Source organism: Suhomyces tanzawaensis (genome assembly GCF_001661415.1).
Source record: "Suhomyces tanzawaensis NRRL Y-17324 unplaced genomic scaffold CANTAscaffold_5, whole genome shotgun sequence".
NCBI lineage: Eukaryota > Fungi > Ascomycota > Pichiomycetes > Serinales > Debaryomycetaceae > Suhomyces > Suhomyces tanzawaensis.
In genome coordinates this window covers 190,034-208,791 of record NW_017963640.1, presented here as the reverse complement: position 1 = coordinate 208,791, position 18,758 = coordinate 190,034, and the positions used below count along the sequence as shown (strand labels likewise).

The following is an 18,758-nucleotide window of genomic DNA, read 5'->3' as shown; positions in this document are numbered from 1 at the left end:
TGATAGCACTAACCTCCCAATGTCCAATCGCCAGAAGAAGCAGCTTCTGCTGTCAGAGGTCGAGCTTCTCTATGTGAAATCCAAAGTCTATTTACATCCAACCACTTCCAAAAGAGACAACATCGTCGGGTTTCTTTCCCTATCGAGGGGCCCCAACTCCACCAACAAGGATATCCTCCTATCTTTCACTCCAGAAAACCAATTGTCCCTGGAAGAAATCAAACAGTACAATGCGGTTGACGTGGGTGATATTTCATTAGATTTGCAGACATTGAGTCTCGGTGGCACCACGAATGCCAACTCCAAGGCCTCCTCCACCAGTATTGATAGGGCCAGAGTGGTTCCCAAGCCCCACACTTCGGTATTGTCAGGGTATTCCTTCAGTACAAATCTTTCTTTTATCTACTCCATTCAGGTCCGCAAGCCTTCATCTGGGTTCTGGTTTGGTTCTGTGGTGATCAACACCAAGGATGGCGAAAAGCTCCCTATTGTGTTCTTTCATGACAACGAATCGCCATCAACATTGAAAAACCAAAAGGTTTTGAACCAACGAATGGATCCATTTGGTGAGGATGGTGAAGTGTACTGGGGTGGAAGGGACTTCATGGGTGCGTTGCAAAAGTTCATAAACACCGAAAGATCTACAATCGAACCTTCGGTTTACTTGGTTAACCCTGACTCAACCGACTTGCGCAACTTTGCTCCTTTCAAGGATAAGAATGCTCCTGTGAAAAAGGAGGAGCCTTTCAAGTTACCGGAGGTAAACAAATTCTTAGCAGCTGCAAAATGGAAGGTTTTGGAAACCGTGGCTACATTTTCAGCAAAGGCTAAAAATCAAGTATTGGATATGGTGGACGAACATGCCCCAACTCCAATCAAACAAATCATTAGCCAACCTGAAGTTCAAAAAATTGGGGAAGATTTTGATAGTGCCAGAGTATACTTAGCTAAATGGGCACAGCAAGTAAAAGATGAAGCCGAACAGAGCCAAAAGAAATTTATGTTGGATGATGATATCTACAACAAAATCAACAAGGAACTAGGATCAAGTGAGTTGCTTACAAGCCAGGAAATCAATAAAACTTCGAGACGTAACGAAATAACCAAAGTTGAATGGGAGTCATTTTTTGATTACTCTGGAAGATTATCATTGACTGTTAACGAAGTGAAAAGTCGCATATTCCATGGCGGAGTTAGCGACTCAGTTAGAGGTGAGGTTTGGTTGTTTTTGTTAGAAGTCTACCCTTGGGATTCTTCTGCTGAAGAAAGACAAGTTTTGGTTGAGAGTTACGAAACCGCTTACGAAGAATTAAAATTGAAATGGGTAAATGACGAGGAAAAAAGACAAACCGACTACTGGAAAGATCAGAAGCATAGAATCGAGAAGGACATTCAAAGAACAGATAGAAATTTGCCTATTTTCCAGAACCAAAAGAAGCGCAGGGTAACTGTGACCAGTATGGGAAGTAACGTTTTACCAACAACCAGAGAGTCTTCACCAGAGACTCCAGACGAAGATGAAGCTAATGATGACGATGAGTACGATGTATCCAATATCACCAATCCTCATTTGTATAAAATGAGGGAAATCTTAATCACCTACAACGAGTACAATGAGAACTTGGGGTACGTTCAAGGAATGACCGACTTGCTTTCTCCTTTGTATGTGAAGTTTCAACATGAGGCTTTGACGTTCTGGGCGTTCACTAAATTCATGGACAGGATGGAAAGAAATTTTGTTAGAGACCAATCGGGTATGAAGAAGCAAATGACGACCTTGAACAAGCTTTTGCAATTCATGTTGCCCAACTTGTACAAACACTTGGAAAAATGTGAATCCATTGACCTTTTCTTTTTCTTCCGGATGCTCTTGGTCTGGTTCAAACGCGAATTGGAGTGGGACCAAGTATTGCGATTATGGGAGATCTTATGGACAGATTACTACACAAGTCAGCACCATTTGTTCTTTGCATTGGCCATTTTGAGTGACAATGAGAGAATTATCGTGCAAAACTTGACTCGTTTTGACGAGGTATTGAAGTACATGAACGACTTGAGCATGAAGTTACATTTGAATCCGTTGTTGATCCGGAGTGAGCTCTTATTTTTGAAGTTCAAGAGAATGATCGATATTATTGACCGCGAGAATTCTTTGAAAAAGGTGGATCACACTCGAGCTAGTGTGACCAACGATGGAATCATCGAAATTGGTGAGGAATTGAGAGGTTTGTTACGCAAAGAGGTGGTCATCCAGAAGGAGGTCACCAGAGAGGAGGGCATGGGAGGAGGCTAGACTTGGTAGTTTTAGCCTTTATTTGAACCGCCTATTAGGTCTAATTTCAATTATTATGAGAGCAGGCTAGTCCCGTCATTATTTTTATTTTGGTGTTCAATATATGTTGCAGGGATCGTACCCTGCAGGTTATGGTTTTATTATTGTGGTTGTAGTGATGGAAGATGGGCCAACTGCTACGCGGTACATCATCGCCACAAGCATTGCCCCACTAGCATCAGCTACACGGGAGGCAATTCCGTCCGATCCGAGGCCCCTACAGTGCCTTTGTGTGCATTAGTAGCTGCTCCACCTGCGGGCTAGTTCACCTTCTATTAGCGCACGTGCTGCACGGCTGGCATGTATGCGATGTATATCGTCTAGTCGTGTGGAGTATAAGATGGAGGGAGGTTCACACTTGAAATCATCACTGATTTGCCATTGATGTCCGAAAGTACTCCTCTTATTTACAAGGACGACTATGAAGAGTTCAGCTTGAGCAAGCGGGCCAAGATCATCCTCTCCACCGCTGGTGTGATTGTGGCGGCTGCCACCCTCTGGTTGCTCTGTGTATTTTTGCCAGGCAAGTTCATCCCAGAAGCAGTTCCTTTGGAGGCTATTTCCAAGGTAAGTGAACTAGGTGTGAGACTAGAGCCATTGACTAGGACCCGTGTTGAGGAATTGGGGTTGGGAGATTGGTCAGGTGTGGCTGGGGCCATTGACCAAGACGAAAGCGAGGACTCGGAAGACGATGACAATTACGCCGAGCAGTTGACCTCTAGACCTAGCAAGGAAGTCCCTGGGGTGGAACGTCTCATCATGATTGGTGATATTCATGGCCACTACTCGGAGTTCATGAAGTTGTTGAAGAAGCTCCACTACAACCCCTCCAAAGACCATGTGTTGGTATTGGGGGATTTCATCACCAAGGGTCCAGACTCCAAGAAGGTCTTGGACTTTTTGATCGAAAATGACATCGACTGCATCATGGGCAACCACGAATTGTATGTGTTGCGTTACTATGCCCAATACCACAGTTTGCGTGCGCCATTCTTCCACGATAACGAAACTGGCACATTCACCAGCATGGCCATGTCCAACTCTGGGTTTAACGATGATCCTGAGTTCTTGTTGGCAAAGAGATTGGTGCCTGACCAAGTTAAGTACATCAATAAGTGTTCCATCATTAAAACTTTGGGAAAGGTGCCACTCCACAAAACAAAGAACGAAGGTGGACCAAGATCTACCGAGGGCGTGGCTGTGCACGCCGGATTAAGATGGGACTTGGAACTTAACGACCAGGACCCAATCGAAAACTTGGAGATGAGGTCTTACATCGGCCCCTTCTACAATAAGACAACAGACGACCCATTCGAAGATAACGCCGTGTCCTGGTCCAAGATCTTTAATATGAAACAGAAAGAAAAGGAATCAGAAGATACCCTTGCGGTGTACTACGGCCATGATGCCAGAAGAAGCTTGAGCTTGAAGAAGTTCACCAAGGGCATAGACACAGGGTGCGATAAAGGTGAGTATTTGACTGCCATGGTCCTCTGGAACGAGATTGGCGAGAACAAAAAAGGTAAGAAAAGGGTGCTATACAAAGAACAATCGGTTCAGATTAAGTGTTAGTTTCCGTGTTAGTTTCCGTGTTAGTTTCCGTGTTAGTTTTGGGGAAAAGAGAAGTAGATTGATCAATATAGTAGTAAATAGAATATTTATAGTAATATAGTTATAGAAATGACACACCTAAGTTTTGCATGTAGCAAAGGTGGCTGTTTTGCCGGCTTAGATCAACTGACAGAAAACGCTTGGGCAATCTCCTAGTAACCACAATAAAGAGTAGCAGTAAGAAAAGTGTTGCCTTCACAAACGCAATGCGTTAACCGGAAACAACAATACACTTGTCATTTGAGGGGGGTGATACAGATGTCATAGCAAATAGGAAGTGGGTGCAAAAAAGAAGTTCCGATACCGGGAGTCGAACCCGGGTCTGCTCGGTGAAAGCGAACCGTGCTAGCCGTTACACTATATCGGATTTTTCTTGAAAGGTTTTGTCACTGCATAGCTGTCACCACTAGCTCTTACATTCATATGCAGGTCGTACTGCACTTAGTATGCATGTTTGCCCCTCAACGGCATCAAATCAGCCGCATCTCACTCCACCCATCATGCCTCCAGCTCTCATTATTATTGATATCCAGGAGGACTTCCTCCCTCCAGATGGGGCATTGGCAGTATCAGATGGGCGTAGCGTTGTTTCCTCAATAAACGAGCTCGTATCCAACTACCAATGGTCCGTGGTAGTAGCCACCCAGGACTGGCACCCCAAAGACCATACATCGTTTTCTTCCCATCACAACGTGCCTCCATTCACAGAGATCGAATTCAGTCATCCCCTAGGCGAGTTGGACAAGACAACTGGCAATGCCTATATTCGGACCCAAACTACCTGGCCAGACCATTGCGTGCAGGACACCCATGGTTCCGACCTCGAGGCCCTGTTTGCGGGCCATTTCAATCTGATCACAGACATCCCAAAGGCCATTATCAAGAAGGGGTACCTCACAGATAGAGAATACTACTCATGCTTCCAAGACGTGTGGGGGATCCACCACACCGAGCTTGGGCAGTTTTTGAAGGCCAACGACATCACTGACGTAGTAATGGTTGGTTTGGCCTACGACTTTTGCGTGTTGAACTCGGCAATCGACTCTTCCAAATTGGGCTTCAACACCTCCGTTGTTCGGGACTGCTGTAGAAGTGTGTATCCCAACAACGACAGTGATACCGATGCATTATACAAGGAGGGCGGAGTACGCCTAATCACATTGAGCGAGTTGACAAACCACTCAAAGCATAGCTAATTTCTTGTTGTTATCATTCACTACTGTAATGATTGGAAAATCCTCCTGCTAAATAATATTCCATATGTCTTTATTGCGTTATTATTGACTGAGTGCCGTTATGACATTGGCATGCTATGATATTTACTTGCGCATCGAACCGGGGATTACATCTTCCCGTCAGTACACCAGTACACCGATCAGGAACCAGGTGCTGGAAAGTTACTCTGTGCTTATTGCGAATTAACGAAGACTCGTGGATCAGAGTCAAGATTTTCGCTGTTCTAGCTTATTGTCTTTACCTTAGGCCAGCCGGAATCCTGTGTAAATCAAACTTGGGGTAACTCCAAAATGTGCTGTTTTACGCCTTTGTCAGGAGAACTATTATGTTTGGCGTTTGTTGGCTCTCTTCAGAGTGGTTGAGATGATCTTATTCCTGCCTAGCTCGTACTAGCAAGTCCAAGCTTTTCCAACAATTCCTTTCTTTTCTTTTCAACTAGCCATTTTTGTACTTCGTCATTTCCAGGAACCACTTTTGAAAAATCCGGAAGACCTCCGTTGTAGTCACCCTTCTTTTCCAACTTCAACTCCTTGAGAAGATCTATACTTCTTGCTTTTTCAAATGCTAGCAATGGATCATCGTTGTCATTGTTTTGGTCCTCCCAAATTAACTCTTCTACTCCTTCCAATTCTTCACCCAACTCCGCCGCTATACTCTTCATCAAATCAACTTCCTCTTGGCTAACTAATGGAACCCTTCTATTTTTCTCGTCATACACTCCATAGTATTCGAGATCTTCTATCTCTTTCTTCGTTTCTTTCTTTTCTGGCTTGGGTTTTGTACCGGCTTTGGTCTCTAATAATTTCTTGACATCTGGAAGCTCCTTTGCTCTACCAAAGTATCTATATCCCCTTGAAGTAGCACCACTCAAATCCACGTTGGTCAAAAGTCCCGTGCTACTCAAATTTTTGCCAAAATTCAAATAGTCATTTCCTCCCAATGACTTGATGTGGTATTCCCAGGCTCTTTTCTCATTAAAAAGTTTGTTTATCGTGTCATTCAATTCCCTAAGCTCTGCATCTGTTGCATCAGGATCTTGGATCCACGTGAGTCTAGTGGAAATTTCACTTATTATTGTTGATCTCCACTTCTCTGCTTGGGGAAGTGAGTCCACTGATTGGACATATTTGGGTCTGAGATTAGGATTGGACTCAAGCACACCAGCCTCCTTAGCTTTCTGATCGTGAAACCTGTTAAGAGAAGCCTGAGCTTTCTCCTTATTCCGGGACATTGGTACTAGTGGATATGGAGTTGCCGTACACCATCAGTTATCTGATGCGATGTGCGATCACGTTGAATTTGACACGTGATCATATATGCAACTGCACGGTTAATGCAATTACGCTTACATTACCGATTGTCGAAACCAGCAAGTGCTCTCGTATCATTCGCTAATTGAAAGTCACATTTTCTATCTTCATTAAAATAATAGAAAGGTACTAAGAATTCTGAAATTAGTCAATAATCTTCTGTTAGGTCAAATCAGATTATGAATCAAATATATTGTACTCTTATACTATCTATTTGGAAGCCTTAGCAATATTCTGCCAGAAATATTGAACATTTTAGGCGATTCAAAATGATAAAATGTATGGGAACCATTCATCAAAGTACTTACGATAGCAGACAGTACATAACAATGTTATGTGAAGTATTATTATACTCTTCTTGTATTATTAAATTTACTGCTACTACCACTTCCATCGTAATAATATTAATTCTATTTGAAGTTCTCTCATAAGTGCTATCTTACAACCCAGGGGATTACATTCCACGGAAAGAGTTCTTCGAAGCAGTTCTACGTCCTTGGAATCTTTGCTTGGTTCTACCACTGTTCTGGGCCCTCTCTGGATCTTCGTCGTCATCGGCTCTGAACTTGACCTCCTTCTTCTTTTGTTCTTTCTTAGGGATAAAGGTCAATTCAGCCTCTCCTCTAGCGTGACGACGCAATCTGGAACCGTCATTTCTGTCCTTGGAAATCTTGTTAATTTTCTTGACTTGACTTCCAAAGGATTCTGATTGTTTTTGATGTGGTTCTTCTTCAGTTCTGACCTTCATTTCATTCATAAATTTCTTTGCGTCAGCCTCTTCTTGCTTCTTTCTGCGCAATCTTTCCATTTCCTTTTGGACCCTTTGGTTCTTTTGAGCCTTGGACTCTTGGTCTTCCTCCTCAGACTCTTCTTCGGAATCCTCGGATTCGCTGGCATTGTCACCTCTCATTCTTTCTTCGTCAGATTCTTCAGCTGCCGTTAACCCTCTAGGTCTATCAGTTGTAATATCTTTAGTGGATTGAACAGGATTAAGTTGTTTATATTCGTGAGATTGTTCATCAATAGCAAAATCTGGGTTGGAGAACATTTCACTGAAACGATCATCATTAATAATACCTTCAGCAACAGAATCACCAGACTTCGATTGAATCTTGGTTGCCAAGTCCTTGTTGACCTTAATCTTAGTGTTGGTAACAGCACCAGTGGATCTGATTCTGGATTCTCTTTCTTTCTCAATTTGCTTCTTGATGTCTCTTTCTCTTTGATCACGGTAGGAGTTAGGATTGGCAATTAAGTTAACCTTATCGTATAACTCGGTATCTATAAAGAAACCATGCATGTAGGATCTCAAGACCTTGGAGCCCACCAAATGAGCCAAGTTCAATTTGGCAACTTCATCTCTGGTAATGAATCTATAGTTGGAGTAAACGGTATCCGATGGTCTTTCTTCCAATTCTTCGGTAACATTGTCTAAGAATGAACACCACTTTGGAGAAGGACCGAGATCGGGGATGTAGTATGTGTGCATTGGCATACCCTCATTGGCCATGAAGAACATTCCTGACTCCTTTATATATTCGACATCATTGATATCAACACTTGGTTCCATTGAAGCAAAAGGCTTACCATCATTTCTATCCCAAATCTTGGCGATTCTTTTATCAGATGTCAAGATCTTATTTGAATCCGACTTATTTTCATCCAACCACAAGATCTTTTTGATTTCGAAGCCGTACCCTTGGTCCTTTACAATAGATGGAGTAGAATTTCTCAAATCGTAGATGAGTGACTTACCACTTGAGGTACCACATGCGAAGTTTAACCCATCATTTCTGAATTTTACTTGGGTTACTTGGGTATTCTCTCCCAAGACATCGGCCACGTGAAGCTTGGCAGCCCGGTGTCTACTTCTGGGGTCCCAGAACTCCACCGTACCGTCTTCCAAGCCTGCAGAAATTAATCCATGCACAGAGTTAATATCCACAGAGTTCACTCCCTCTTCAGTGTCAAGAACATAAGGGTTCAAGAATCTACCTTGATCCAAGTTCAATCTGTATAATTCATTTCCGGATGCTCCAATCAATAAGTCACAGTTGGAGGAGTTGTATGCTATGCTTCTACCAAACTTTGGGATTCTGGATCTATAATGAATACCTCCCTTGGTATGGAACTCGATAGACCTATCGTTCTGCAAGTGAACGGACTTAGTCCAGTCGTTGGATAACACTATGAAGTCAACATTTTCACAGTCAGTATGCCTATCAAATTTCAAAGACAAATTTGCAAAATCGTAAACATGAATTTGAGGCTTATAAGTACCTGTAGCCATGGCAAACTGACCATCTGGAGATACTTTGATCTTGTTGGATGCTTCACTGAATTCAAAATCTTGAATAAGTTCGATTCTATTTTGGTACTCCACGTCGTTCTTTAATGCTCTCTTTCTTTTCTTTGCAATCCAGTCGGGCAAGGCTCTGGATACATTAGTACCGGCGACTTGGTACACCGACACATTTCCAGCAGACGTAGATTTTAACACCATGATGACGAGATGAGGTCAATGGTTTGCATCTCATTTTTGGGATGAGCTTAATTTTTTTGGATCACGTGAATTTTGGGTGTAGCACTGATGGCTGCGACAAGCAGCAGGAAATGCAGAAGCAGATTTATTACTAGCAATTGAATATATAAGGGCCATCCCCGCCAAAAAACTAATCCAGAATACGTTAGACTTCGTGGTTCATCTCCCGAACTGGTCTATATGCACACTCTGTTTTCTGGCCGAATTAGTGACATAAGTGTTCCGCAAGTTTGTGTCCTCCTTTGGAGAACTATCTTCAGCATCTTTAGATTTGTTTTTAGTTTCATACAAGAAGTTGAAGTCCTGTAGTCTCAAGGGTACTAGCTTTGTCTCCACAATTTCAGCACTATGATCAAAGGTAGTTTGGAAGAATTCAAGACCACTTCTGATCAAACTGTCATTCAAGACAGATTCGTCCTTCTTAATCAAACTTTCAAAGAGATCATGAAACATCTGTAAATGTTTGAGATCAGAGTAGCATAGATCATTGGCGAAATTGATCAAGCAAACCCATACTAATGACTTTTCGAGTTTTTCCAAGCTCAAATTGAGAATCTGATTGATCACCCCTATTGTGGTATTACTAACCACTTGAGCGAGATAACTGTTCTTTTTATTATCCTTCGCGAGGATCAATGTGGTAATTAGTGTGGCCAATACCATATCAATGCGTTGGAAAAGTAACTTCTTTTGAAGTGACTGGGAAGCTTTTCCGCAAATGTACTGGGACATTCTAAGTTCGTCCTCAATAATATCCAGTAGGATTTCAAGATTGAGCAATAGACAGATCCAAAGATTTTGCCGGCGAAGTTTCGATTCCAGGTGAGTGACATCTAAACCAAAACTGTCTTCTGTAGACGAATCTTGGACGAATTCAGCGCTCTTTGGCAAAGGTGCTAGACTAAACTTCTTAAAAGGAGTGGATAGATTAGCCATGCCCTTAATTTCTTCTTGGTTCATGAGATTAATGCATATTAGATAGTTTAGATAGATCAAGCCAGCTCCAAAAGACACTTTCGAACTGCGTCGATTATACTCAGTGTGAAGTGCGAGTCTAGACAGTACCCTCAAGGTCCTTAATGCCAGAAATAGAGAAGTAACTAGATTCCTTGATTTCAAGTATTGAATTGTGGTGCCATGGTCCAAAAGTTCTAGAATGCAAAGAACACACGATTTTAGCAAATCAGGATTTTCAGGCGAATAATCCTTTATGAAAAGCACATTGCTGCTAGGAATGGTTGAACTGAAGAACTCAAAAACCAGGCTATATTTAGGTATCAATATCCGTGCCACAACATCGAGAATCTTCAAAAGTAGTTTTTGGTTGGCTGAGGTCATTTCATCTTCGTGCATTCTGGTGAGCTCAGGAAATCTGGGATGTTGCACGAGCATTAGGGTGCAAATTTCCAGGTCCTCATTGATCAAGAGAAGCAAGATGCCGCTCAAGCTCTCGAAAAGAAGACTGCTACTATGTGTAGACTTGTAGGTGTCAAGCTGGACAAAAAGCTCTTCTATTTTCAATGCCGTGTTGCTAAATCGGGACAAAAGGGTTTCACCGATCTCCGCACCCACACGGTGGTGGTCTGCATGCAAGGTGTATGTTACATACAACATATCTGGTTCTTCTGAGATTACCCCCACCAGGCTTTGGCAAACCTTACCCAAGGCAAGCAAAGCTGGAAATACAGGAACTGTGTGCCGGAGAACATTGGCATTTGTGAGCGAAAGCCAGACTGTAGCGATTAAGAGGTGCTTGAGCCTAGAGGAGGCAAAGGTGGTTCCGGAAGTGCTGTAGAAATCCAATACCGAGGTGAGTGGAGAAATGAGATCGAGCTCAACTTTAAACCTATGTTTCAGCGGAATCGTGTCTAAAACTCGGTAGACAGAGGCATATAGCAGCTCCAAAGTTTGGGGATCAATGGAGTCGGGGGAGTCCCTAGCTCTTAGGAGCTGAATTGCAGCATTCGCCAATGTGGTGTGGATAGTGGCGTAATGGGTCATCTTGAAGAAGAAGTGCTGCCAAATGTGTATTGTGAATGTGGTAAATCAGTGGAGCATGCTGCAATTATCGTCCTGCAGACAGGACAGTACCACATATTTGGTCCGGGGCATCTGGCAAAAGTGCCACTTGGCACCCCAGATGACGCCCCAGGTTTGGCTAGATCTGGAAACGGTCTAGAAGTGATGGAGCTGGGTGTTGTTTGGGTATTTGCTTACGTTCCCTACCCACTGATCTTCTTCTGACACATCGTGTCAGAGTGTTCGTGTCGAGACCCTCTTTAGTCGAACTGCATACCTGCGTGCATTAGTCCGCAACTCCCAAAGCTAGTCTTCTCCTAAATGGGTTTTACTGACATCTAGATCCTTGGAATGGTGGTACTTCCTGTGGTGAGGCTTGATCTCCATCTGCGCGCGGCTGCGAATTTATGCACGTCGCAGAAGGCGGAATTCTCGATTCGTCCACCGATTTGTGGGGCCAAGCTAGCAAGACAGATTCTAACTGGGGCAGGAACGGTTTGAGGCTTTTAGGAGCAAAATGGGTGGTGCAAGCGTGCTTTTGCCTCAAAATATCGTACCAGAGCATCTGTCTGTAATGATCACAAAACGTTCCTCACCTGCCCCACATATTTGTATAAATTTGACGTAATCCCAGCAGTTCAGACTTCACAACTATGAGCGGAGAGCCAGAGTATAGCTACTGCTGGTATCACAAGGACAGTGTTCAGAAATACTCCCTGTGTCATTCTAGAGAAAAGTGGCCACGATCCCTCGACTTGGACGAAAATACTAGTATGAACTATTCCAATATCAGTCTCCTCAACCATTCTCCCCATGAATCTCCAGTCTCAGTGTATGGCGGCTTGTCACATATGATTGATTTGGACTTGGTCACTGAAGCCTCCAAGAACTTCCAGAGAAAACTCGAGCAAGAAAGCCCTAGTCCCCACCAAGATAACCACCAGTTCCTGCTTCATCCTGATCCTTACTGGTCTGTCGCTTCGCCTTTCAACAATAATCAATTTGGTTTTCATTCATATGGACATATATCAGATTCACTTAAGAACAACAATTCGAGAATTCCTCAAGTAACTTTAGAGTTCTACTCATCAGATGAGCACAGTGCCTGTGAAGATTCGGAAATAATGAGCTTGAAGGAGTTTTTGACAGCAAACTATCGCAATGGGGACGATTATGAAAAGAGATCTGGTCAAAGTACAGGCAAGAAGGAGCACAATCCCACGTATAGTGGGTGCTCAATGCTGGAAATGAAAGCAAAAAGTGATCTCTCGCTCACTTCAAAAGAGTAAAAGGAGAAACAGGGACACTTAGAATAGATCAAAAGTACACTATAGACACCCATATAGTACACATAAGAATGCCACGATCTTAGTAAATTACCGTATTATATCGAGTATATATATCTTCTGTCTAAACAATCTAATTTCCTAATAGAATCATTTCAGACAGACACCCAGGTGTCAGTTGCCTATTGACTGACGGTCTTTTCGAGTTCACTCAACTGTTTTAAGACAGCACTCTTAGCAGTACCCCCAAGAGCAGTTCTTCTTTCTACACTGACCTCGAAGTTGAACACATCCTTGACATCTTCGTTGAATCTTTCGTCGATCTTTTTGAGTTGCTCGTAACTCAACTTATCAATACCTTCCAACTTCAAGTCTTCGGCAACTCTGACACATTCGCCGGAGATGTGGTGAGTTTCTCTGAATGGAACACCCTTTCTGACTAAGTAGTCGGCCAAATCGGTAGCCAACATATCCATGGTTAAAGCACCTTCCATCTTTTCCTTGTTGATAGACAAGGTAGAGATCACACCTGTAGCAATTAAAATGGAGTGCTCAATAGTGGTTAAAGCATCAAATAATGGTTCTTTGTCTTCCTGCATGTCCTTGTTGTAAGTGGATGGGATGGACTTCAACGACATCAAAAATCCGGACAATGCACCGAAAACTCTACCTGATTTTCCTCTCAATAATTCCAAAGAATCAGGGTTTTTTTTTTGAGGCATTAAAGAAGAACCGGTAGAGTAAGCATCGGCCAACTTGACAAATCCAAATTCGGCAGTAGAATATATGATCAAATCTTCAGAAAATCTGGAGATGTGGTTCATGAAGAGGGTGGACCAGAACAAGGTTTCGACAACGAAGTCTCTGTCACTGACAGCAGTTAAAGAATTACCGATAACAGAGTCGAATCCCAATCCGCTGGCCAAGAAATCTCTATCTATGCCGTAAGGGTGGCCAGCCAAAGCACCAGCCCCCAAAGGACTTTGGTTGACTCTTTCCAAGATTTGCTTCAAACGCTTGTAGTCCTCAGTGAAATAAGTAGCATAGGAAGATAACCAGTGGGACCATCTGATAGGCTGGGCTCTTTGCAAATGGGTGTAACCTGGCATCAACACATCGATTTCTTGAGTGGCTCTCTTGAGAATGGTGTTGATAAATTGGCTCAAAATCTCGAGAACTTTGGTCAAGTTTTCACGAACATAGATTCTCATATCAGTAGCAACTTGGTCATTTCTGGATCTACCAGTATGGACTTTACCAGCAATGTGCTTACCGATTATTTCTCCCAATCTTCTCTCGTTAGCAGTGTGGATGTCTTCATCCCCTGGCTTTTCAACAAAGGTATCAGACTCCCACTCCTTCTTGATCTGTTCCAATCCAGTGTGGATAGCAGACAATTCTTCAGTAGTTAACAAGCCAATCTTCTGCAAACCCTGAGTGTACACCTTGGTACCAGTCAAGTCTGCCTCGTACATTCTCTTGTCGTATGGCAAGGAGGCATTGTATAAGTCCATTAAAGGATCGGAGGCTCCGGTAAATCTACCTCCCCATAATCTGTTTTCAGTTGGTTGTGACATTGTTGTATGATGGTAAAAAAGAGGAGTAGAAAAGATGGGAGTTTTTATAGTGGAAATCCCGATAGAATGATTCATCACCGCGCTTAACGAATTTTTCATTGGCAGTTGCCTAATTAGGATGGGACTGCAGGTGACTCATGACGGGTGGACTCCAGGTGTGGGTATCAGTTGGAAAAGGGCCCGACATAAAAGAAGAATCTATAACTTGCCGATTAGGCTTGATTTTGGTTACTTACTTCCCCATAATTCTGCCTCCAACTGAAGTATCTGACACCATCAAGTTACTTATCTGGTCTCATAACCAGCAATAGGCGTGGATTTTTCAGTTTGGACACGACCTGATTGACAAATAACTGCAATCTTGTCCTATTTGAGAAGCGAGTGAGTTAAAACAGCCATTACTTCCCTTCAAGATAAGTCCAGTTTACTTCACTTCTGTGAATAGGAACTGGTTTGGTTTACAATTTCCTCTTACGTGTCTCTATTGATACATTATTGAATATGTAATATGATATACATGAACTCACCATTCCTCATGGCTTACATCTGCCAGTAAATCTTGGGTACAAGGAACAGTCCCTGACAGTGAATCTGTCACATAACCAGGCCAAGATTCTCTCGGTACCCAAACCGTAACCACCGTGTGGACAGGTACCGTATTTTCTTTGGTCAATGAACCAGTAGTAAGCATCGATGTCCAACTTTTCTCTCTTCATAGCAGCAACCAATTCGTCGTGGTCGTAAGTTCTCATAGAACCACCGGTAATTTCACCAACATTTGGCATCAACACATCAACAGACTCAGTGACTCTTGGGTCGTCAGAGCACTTTTGCATGTAGAAGGACTTGATTTCGACAGGGAAACGGATCAACAAGATTGGTTCACCAATAGCATCGGTCATCTTACGTTCAGCAGCTTCGGCAATATCGTCACCGAACTTGAACTTTTCACCATCTTCGTTTGGAATGCCGTGTTCGTTCAACCAGTCCAAGGCGTGGATATATTCCATTCTTCTGAATGGCATTGATGGTGGAACAAAGTCTGGGTTCAACTGCTTGATCAATGGACCGGAGACTGGGTCCTCAAGAACGTACTGAACAGTCTTGGTAATAAGTTTCTCGATGTGAGCCAACATGTCGTCGAATTCGAGGAATCCCATTTCACTCTCAATGTGGGTGTATTCACTTAAATGTCTTCTAGTGTGGGACTTTTCGGCTCTGAAAGATTCTTGGATACAGTAGACGTCACCCAAAGATGGCAAACAGGTTTCCAAGTATAATTGAGAAGATTGGGTCAAGAAAGCTTCTTCACCGTAGTAATCCATCTTGAACAATGTGGAGCCACCTTCAACTTGAGTTTGAACCATACATGGTGGAGTCACTTCAGTGAATCCTTCTTCATCGTAGACTCTTCTGACAGCCTTCAACAAGCTTGCTCTGACCTTCATAACGGCAGATAAGGTTTCACCTCTCAAAGCCAAGTGACGTTGGTCCAACAATAACGATGGATCAGCCTTTTCTTGGACCTTGTTCGAGAATGCTTCTTCGCCACCTGGGGCTAAGCCGACAATCTTGTAGAAGTCTGCCTTTAATTCGACACCACCTGGCGCGGTCTTTCCTTCTGGCAATTTGTTGATGACACCCTTGATAATGACGGTGGATTCCAAAGTCAATTCTTGGGTAGACTTGGCCTTGGCCAAATCACCGGTTAAAACGGCTTGGATGTATCCGCTACCATCTCTTAAGGTGATGAATGCAAATCCCTTTTGGATTCTCAAACGATGGATCCAACCTTGCACGGCGACTCTTGTATCTATGTTTTCTTGAACAGATCTCAACTTGATCTTCTTGGCTTCTGGTAAGGACTCATCTTCGACAATTTTAATCAATTCCAATTCGGCAAGTTTCTTGGAGTTTTCTTCTTCCTTTTGCTTGGATTGCTCGTCTAATTTGGCTTGCTTTTCAAGTTTCTTCTTCAAGCCTTCGGCACCCTTCTTGGCCTTCTTCAATGCAGAGGCAGAGATCTCGACATATCCGAATTCCTCACTTTCTTCGAGTTGTTTGTGGATCAAAACCTTGGCTTCTGGTTGTGAAAAGAGGGCATATGCAGCAGTTTGGAATGGCTGTTGCTCAGTTCCGGCTGTGGTGGCGGTATCAGTACCTGCCTTCTCGTTGACGTAGACTTGAGACATCTTGATCGTGTTCAGAAGGGATATCAAGTGCTTATTAGTACTTGTTGGTAAAATAATGAGTCAAGTTGGAAAAAATTGTCGTATCAGCAGACTGTTGTTTACGCGTGGGGAGCACTTGCGTAACATCCAGCACTGGGCTTGGAGTAACGAAAGTGAAAGCAACGAAGCCTCCTCGAATCAGTCACCGGGTATTAGTCATCCCAAATGACAGGTATTCATGACTTTATGTCTAACAGGCGCAAGTGTACATTAAGGCGGTCTTTATCAGCCCTTTCGCTTAGGGCACTGTGACTCTTTTGCAATCTGTAGCCCTAACCTGTAAGTGGCTACCGATCTTGGTGGGGTCGCGTGGCCATGTCGGACCTAATCTGCAACATCACGCTACGGGACCTCTTCTCACATTACAGGTTCGTCCACTTGATTAAATTTCACCAGAACACACCCACCATTCGTCACCATGGCATTAGAACAATCTTTGGCTGCCTTATCTTTGGCTACCGTGACCGCTGAGTCTGCCACTCCAACCAAAACTTTGGTTTTCAAGCCAAAAACCGCCAAGACTGCGGCTCCAGTCCCAGTGGTTGTTTTTGCATTGCAATCCACCCAAACTCCTTCGCCTCACATCGCCAGCGCAGCTGGTGTGAAGGAACCAAGATTGGCCAAGGAAGACTTGGTTCAAGAGTTCTTCTCCACTACCCCTAAGGAATTCTCTGTTGCCAACTTGAACAAAGATTTGGCTGGCAAGATCAAGATCGTTATCGATGAAAGTATTTTCAAAGGTGACGAAAACTTGGTTCTTGAATTGTCTACTGAGTCTGCCAAAGCCGCTCTCCCAGCCACCACTATTGTTGAGTTCTTGAAGTCCACCGGTATCGAACTTATTCCTGTTGACTTCTCTGCCGAAGTCGCTGCCCCCGCTGCTGCCGCTCCACAGAAGTCCAAGAAGGATGCCTTGAAAAAGGAAAAGGAAGCCGCCAAGCTTGATGACGCTAAGCTCATCGGTATTACTGTCGATAAGGCAAAGGATTTCTCCACCTGGTACTCACAAGTCGTCGTCAAGGGTGAAATGTTGGACTACTACGATGTCTCCGGTTGTTACATCTTGAGACCAAACTCATACGCTGTGTGGGAAGAAATTCAAAACTGGTTCAACGAACGTATAAAGAAGATGGGTGTCCAAAACTCCTACTTCCCTATGTTTGTTTCTTCCAGAGTTTTGGAAAAGGAAAAAGATCACATTGAAGGTTTTGCTCCAGAAGTTGCCTGGGTCACCCGTGCTGGTAGCTCTGAATTGGATGAACACATTGCTATCAGACCAACCTCAGAAACCGTCATGTACCCATACTACTCCAAGTGGATCAGATCTCACAGAGACTTGCCATTGAAGTTGAACCAATGGAACTCTGTCGTCAGATGGGAATTCAAGCACCCACAACCATTTTTGAGAACCCGAGAGTTCTTGTGGCAAGAAGGCCACACTGCACACTTGACTCGTGAAGCTGCTGCTGAAGAAGTTGACCAAATCTTGGACTTGTACTCCGGAATTTACGAAGAATTGTTGGCTGTTCCAGTTGTCAAGGGTAGAAAGACCGAAAATGAAAAGTTTGCAGGTGGTGACTACACCACCACCGTCGAAGGTTTCATTGCTGCTACCGGTAGAGGTATTCAAGGTGCCACTTCCCATCACTTAGGTACCAACTTCTCCAAGATGTTTAACATTTCTGTGGAAAACCCAGATGGTTCTGACAAGCCTAGAGTCTTTGCGTTCCAAAACTCCTGGGGTTTGTCTACCCGTGTCATTGGTGTCATGGTCATGACTCACTCTGACAACAGAGGTTTGGTTTTGCCCCCAAGAGTCGCTCAAACCCAGGCTGTCGTCATTCCAGTCGGTTTGACCAGTAAGACCACCGATGAGGCCAGAAAGGCCATCAACGATGGTGCCGTTGATATTGAACAGAGATTGAGAGCTATCAACGTCAGAGCCACTGGTGACTACAGAGATATCTATTCTCCAGGTTGGAAGTTTGCTGACTCTGAATTGAAGGGTATTCCAATCCGTTTGGAATTCGGTCCAAAGGACTTGAAGGAGGAACAAGTCACCGTTGTCAGACGTGACAATAATGCCAAGTACGTCGTCAAGTTGGCTGACTTGGAATCCCGTATTCCAGAAATTTTGGAAGAAATGCAAAAGGGATTATTGGAGAAGGCCCGTAAGGACTTCGACGAACACCGTGTTATTGTTGAAGAGTGGAAGGATTTCGTTCCAGCTTTGAATGCCAAGAACGTTATCGTTGCCCCATGGTGTGGTGTTCCTGAGTGTGAAGATGACATCAAGGATTCTTCTGCCAAGAAGGACAACGGTGAAGATGAGGAAGTTGATGACAAATCTCCATCTATGGGTGCTAAGTCCTTGTGTATTCCAAACGAACAAAGAGAATTGAAACCAGGACAAAAGTGTGTGAGATGTGATAAGGTTGCCGTCAACTGGTGTATGTTTGGTAGATCTTATTAGGTAAATAGAACAAGAGCAACCAACGATAGTTGTTAATAATTACATTATTGGAACTGACTTTGTAGAAGTCGTAGCGTGATCCTCCTCTAAATTGTGAATTAATTACTGCTCGTAGGTTATATACGGTCAGGTGTATACTTG

The 18,758-nt window shown here is 43.4% G+C and overlaps 10 protein-coding genes and 1 non-coding gene across 11 annotated transcripts; 5 read left to right on the top strand and 6 right to left on the bottom strand.

The window, feature by feature from the left end:
• Positions 1-19: 19 nt before the first annotated feature.
• Positions 20-2,293, top strand: GYP7 (Gyp7p; the record flags this gene model as incomplete). Its single annotated transcript, XM_020206813.1, has 1 exon — positions 20-2,293. One exon carries the CDS (start codon positions 20-22, stop codon positions 2,291-2,293), a length of 2,274 nt encoding a protein of 757 aa, XP_020063450.1.
• A 423-nt stretch (positions 2,294-2,716) lies between these two features.
• CANTADRAFT_52913 (putative serine/threonine-protein phosphatase) lies at positions 2,717-3,904 on the top strand (the record flags this gene model as incomplete). The annotated part of the gene is made up of 1 exon (XM_020210135.1): positions 2,717-3,904. The coding sequence occupies one exon, from the start codon at positions 2,717-2,719 to the stop codon at positions 3,902-3,904; it is 1,188 nt and encodes a 395-aa protein (XP_020063449.1).
• Positions 3,905-4,238: 334 nt separating this feature from the next.
• On the bottom strand, positions 4,239-4,310 carry CANTADRAFT_t144. The gene has a single exon. It is a non-coding gene; the product is annotated as a tRNA-Glu (tRNA).
• Positions 4,311-4,443: 133 nt separating this feature from the next.
• On the top strand, positions 4,444-5,139 carry PNC1 (nicotinamidase; the record flags this gene model as incomplete). The annotated part of the gene is made up of 1 exon (XM_020210089.1): positions 4,444-5,139. The coding sequence occupies one exon, from the start codon at positions 4,444-4,446 to the stop codon at positions 5,137-5,139; it is 696 nt and encodes a 231-aa protein (XP_020063448.1).
• Positions 5,140-5,966: 827 nt separating this feature from the next.
• Positions 5,967-6,407, bottom strand: ISY1 (Isy1p; the record flags this gene model as incomplete). Its single annotated transcript, XM_020208773.1, has 1 exon — positions 5,967-6,407. A coding segment is annotated over one exon (441 nt), but the record flags the coding sequence as incomplete, so codon positions are not given.
• A 536-nt stretch (positions 6,408-6,943) lies between these two features.
• Positions 6,944-8,992, bottom strand: ENP2 (ribosome biosynthesis protein; the record flags this gene model as incomplete). Its single annotated transcript, XM_020210161.1, has 1 exon — positions 6,944-8,992. One exon carries the CDS (start codon positions 8,990-8,992, stop codon positions 6,944-6,946), a length of 2,049 nt encoding a protein of 682 aa, XP_020063446.1.
• A 198-nt stretch (positions 8,993-9,190) lies between these two features.
• On the bottom strand, positions 9,191-11,032 carry CANTADRAFT_22336 (uncharacterized protein; the record flags this gene model as incomplete). Its single annotated transcript, XM_020206812.1, has 1 exon — positions 9,191-11,032. The coding sequence occupies one exon, from the start codon at positions 11,030-11,032 to the stop codon at positions 9,191-9,193; it is 1,842 nt and encodes a 613-aa protein (XP_020063445.1).
• Positions 11,033-11,367: 335 nt separating this feature from the next.
• On the top strand, positions 11,368-12,428 carry CANTADRAFT_263909 (uncharacterized protein). The gene has a single exon (XM_020207751.1). The coding sequence runs from the start codon at positions 11,704-11,706 to the stop codon at positions 12,337-12,339; it is 636 nt and encodes a 211-aa protein (XP_020063444.1). The 5' UTR covers positions 11,368-11,703; the 3' UTR covers positions 12,340-12,428.
• Positions 12,429-12,518: 90 nt separating this feature from the next.
• On the bottom strand, positions 12,519-13,913 carry ARG4 (argininosuccinate lyase; the record flags this gene model as incomplete). Its single annotated transcript, XM_020211731.1, has 1 exon — positions 12,519-13,913. The coding sequence occupies one exon, from the start codon at positions 13,911-13,913 to the stop codon at positions 12,519-12,521; it is 1,395 nt and encodes a 464-aa protein (XP_020063443.1).
• Positions 13,914-14,381: 468 nt separating this feature from the next.
• On the bottom strand, positions 14,382-16,148 carry DED81 (asparagine--tRNA ligase). Its single transcript, XM_020207775.1, has one exon. The coding sequence runs from the start codon at positions 16,103-16,105 to the stop codon at positions 14,447-14,449; it is 1,659 nt and encodes a 552-aa protein (XP_020063442.1). The 5' UTR covers positions 16,106-16,148; the 3' UTR covers positions 14,382-14,446.
• A 130-nt stretch (positions 16,149-16,278) lies between these two features.
• On the top strand, positions 16,279-18,668 carry CANTADRAFT_26466 (proline--tRNA ligase). The gene has a single exon (XM_020207774.1). The coding sequence runs from the start codon at positions 16,563-16,565 to the stop codon at positions 18,615-18,617; it is 2,055 nt and encodes a 684-aa protein (XP_020063441.1). The 5' UTR covers positions 16,279-16,562; the 3' UTR covers positions 18,618-18,668.
• The last annotated feature ends 90 nt before the right edge of the window (positions 18,669-18,758 follow it).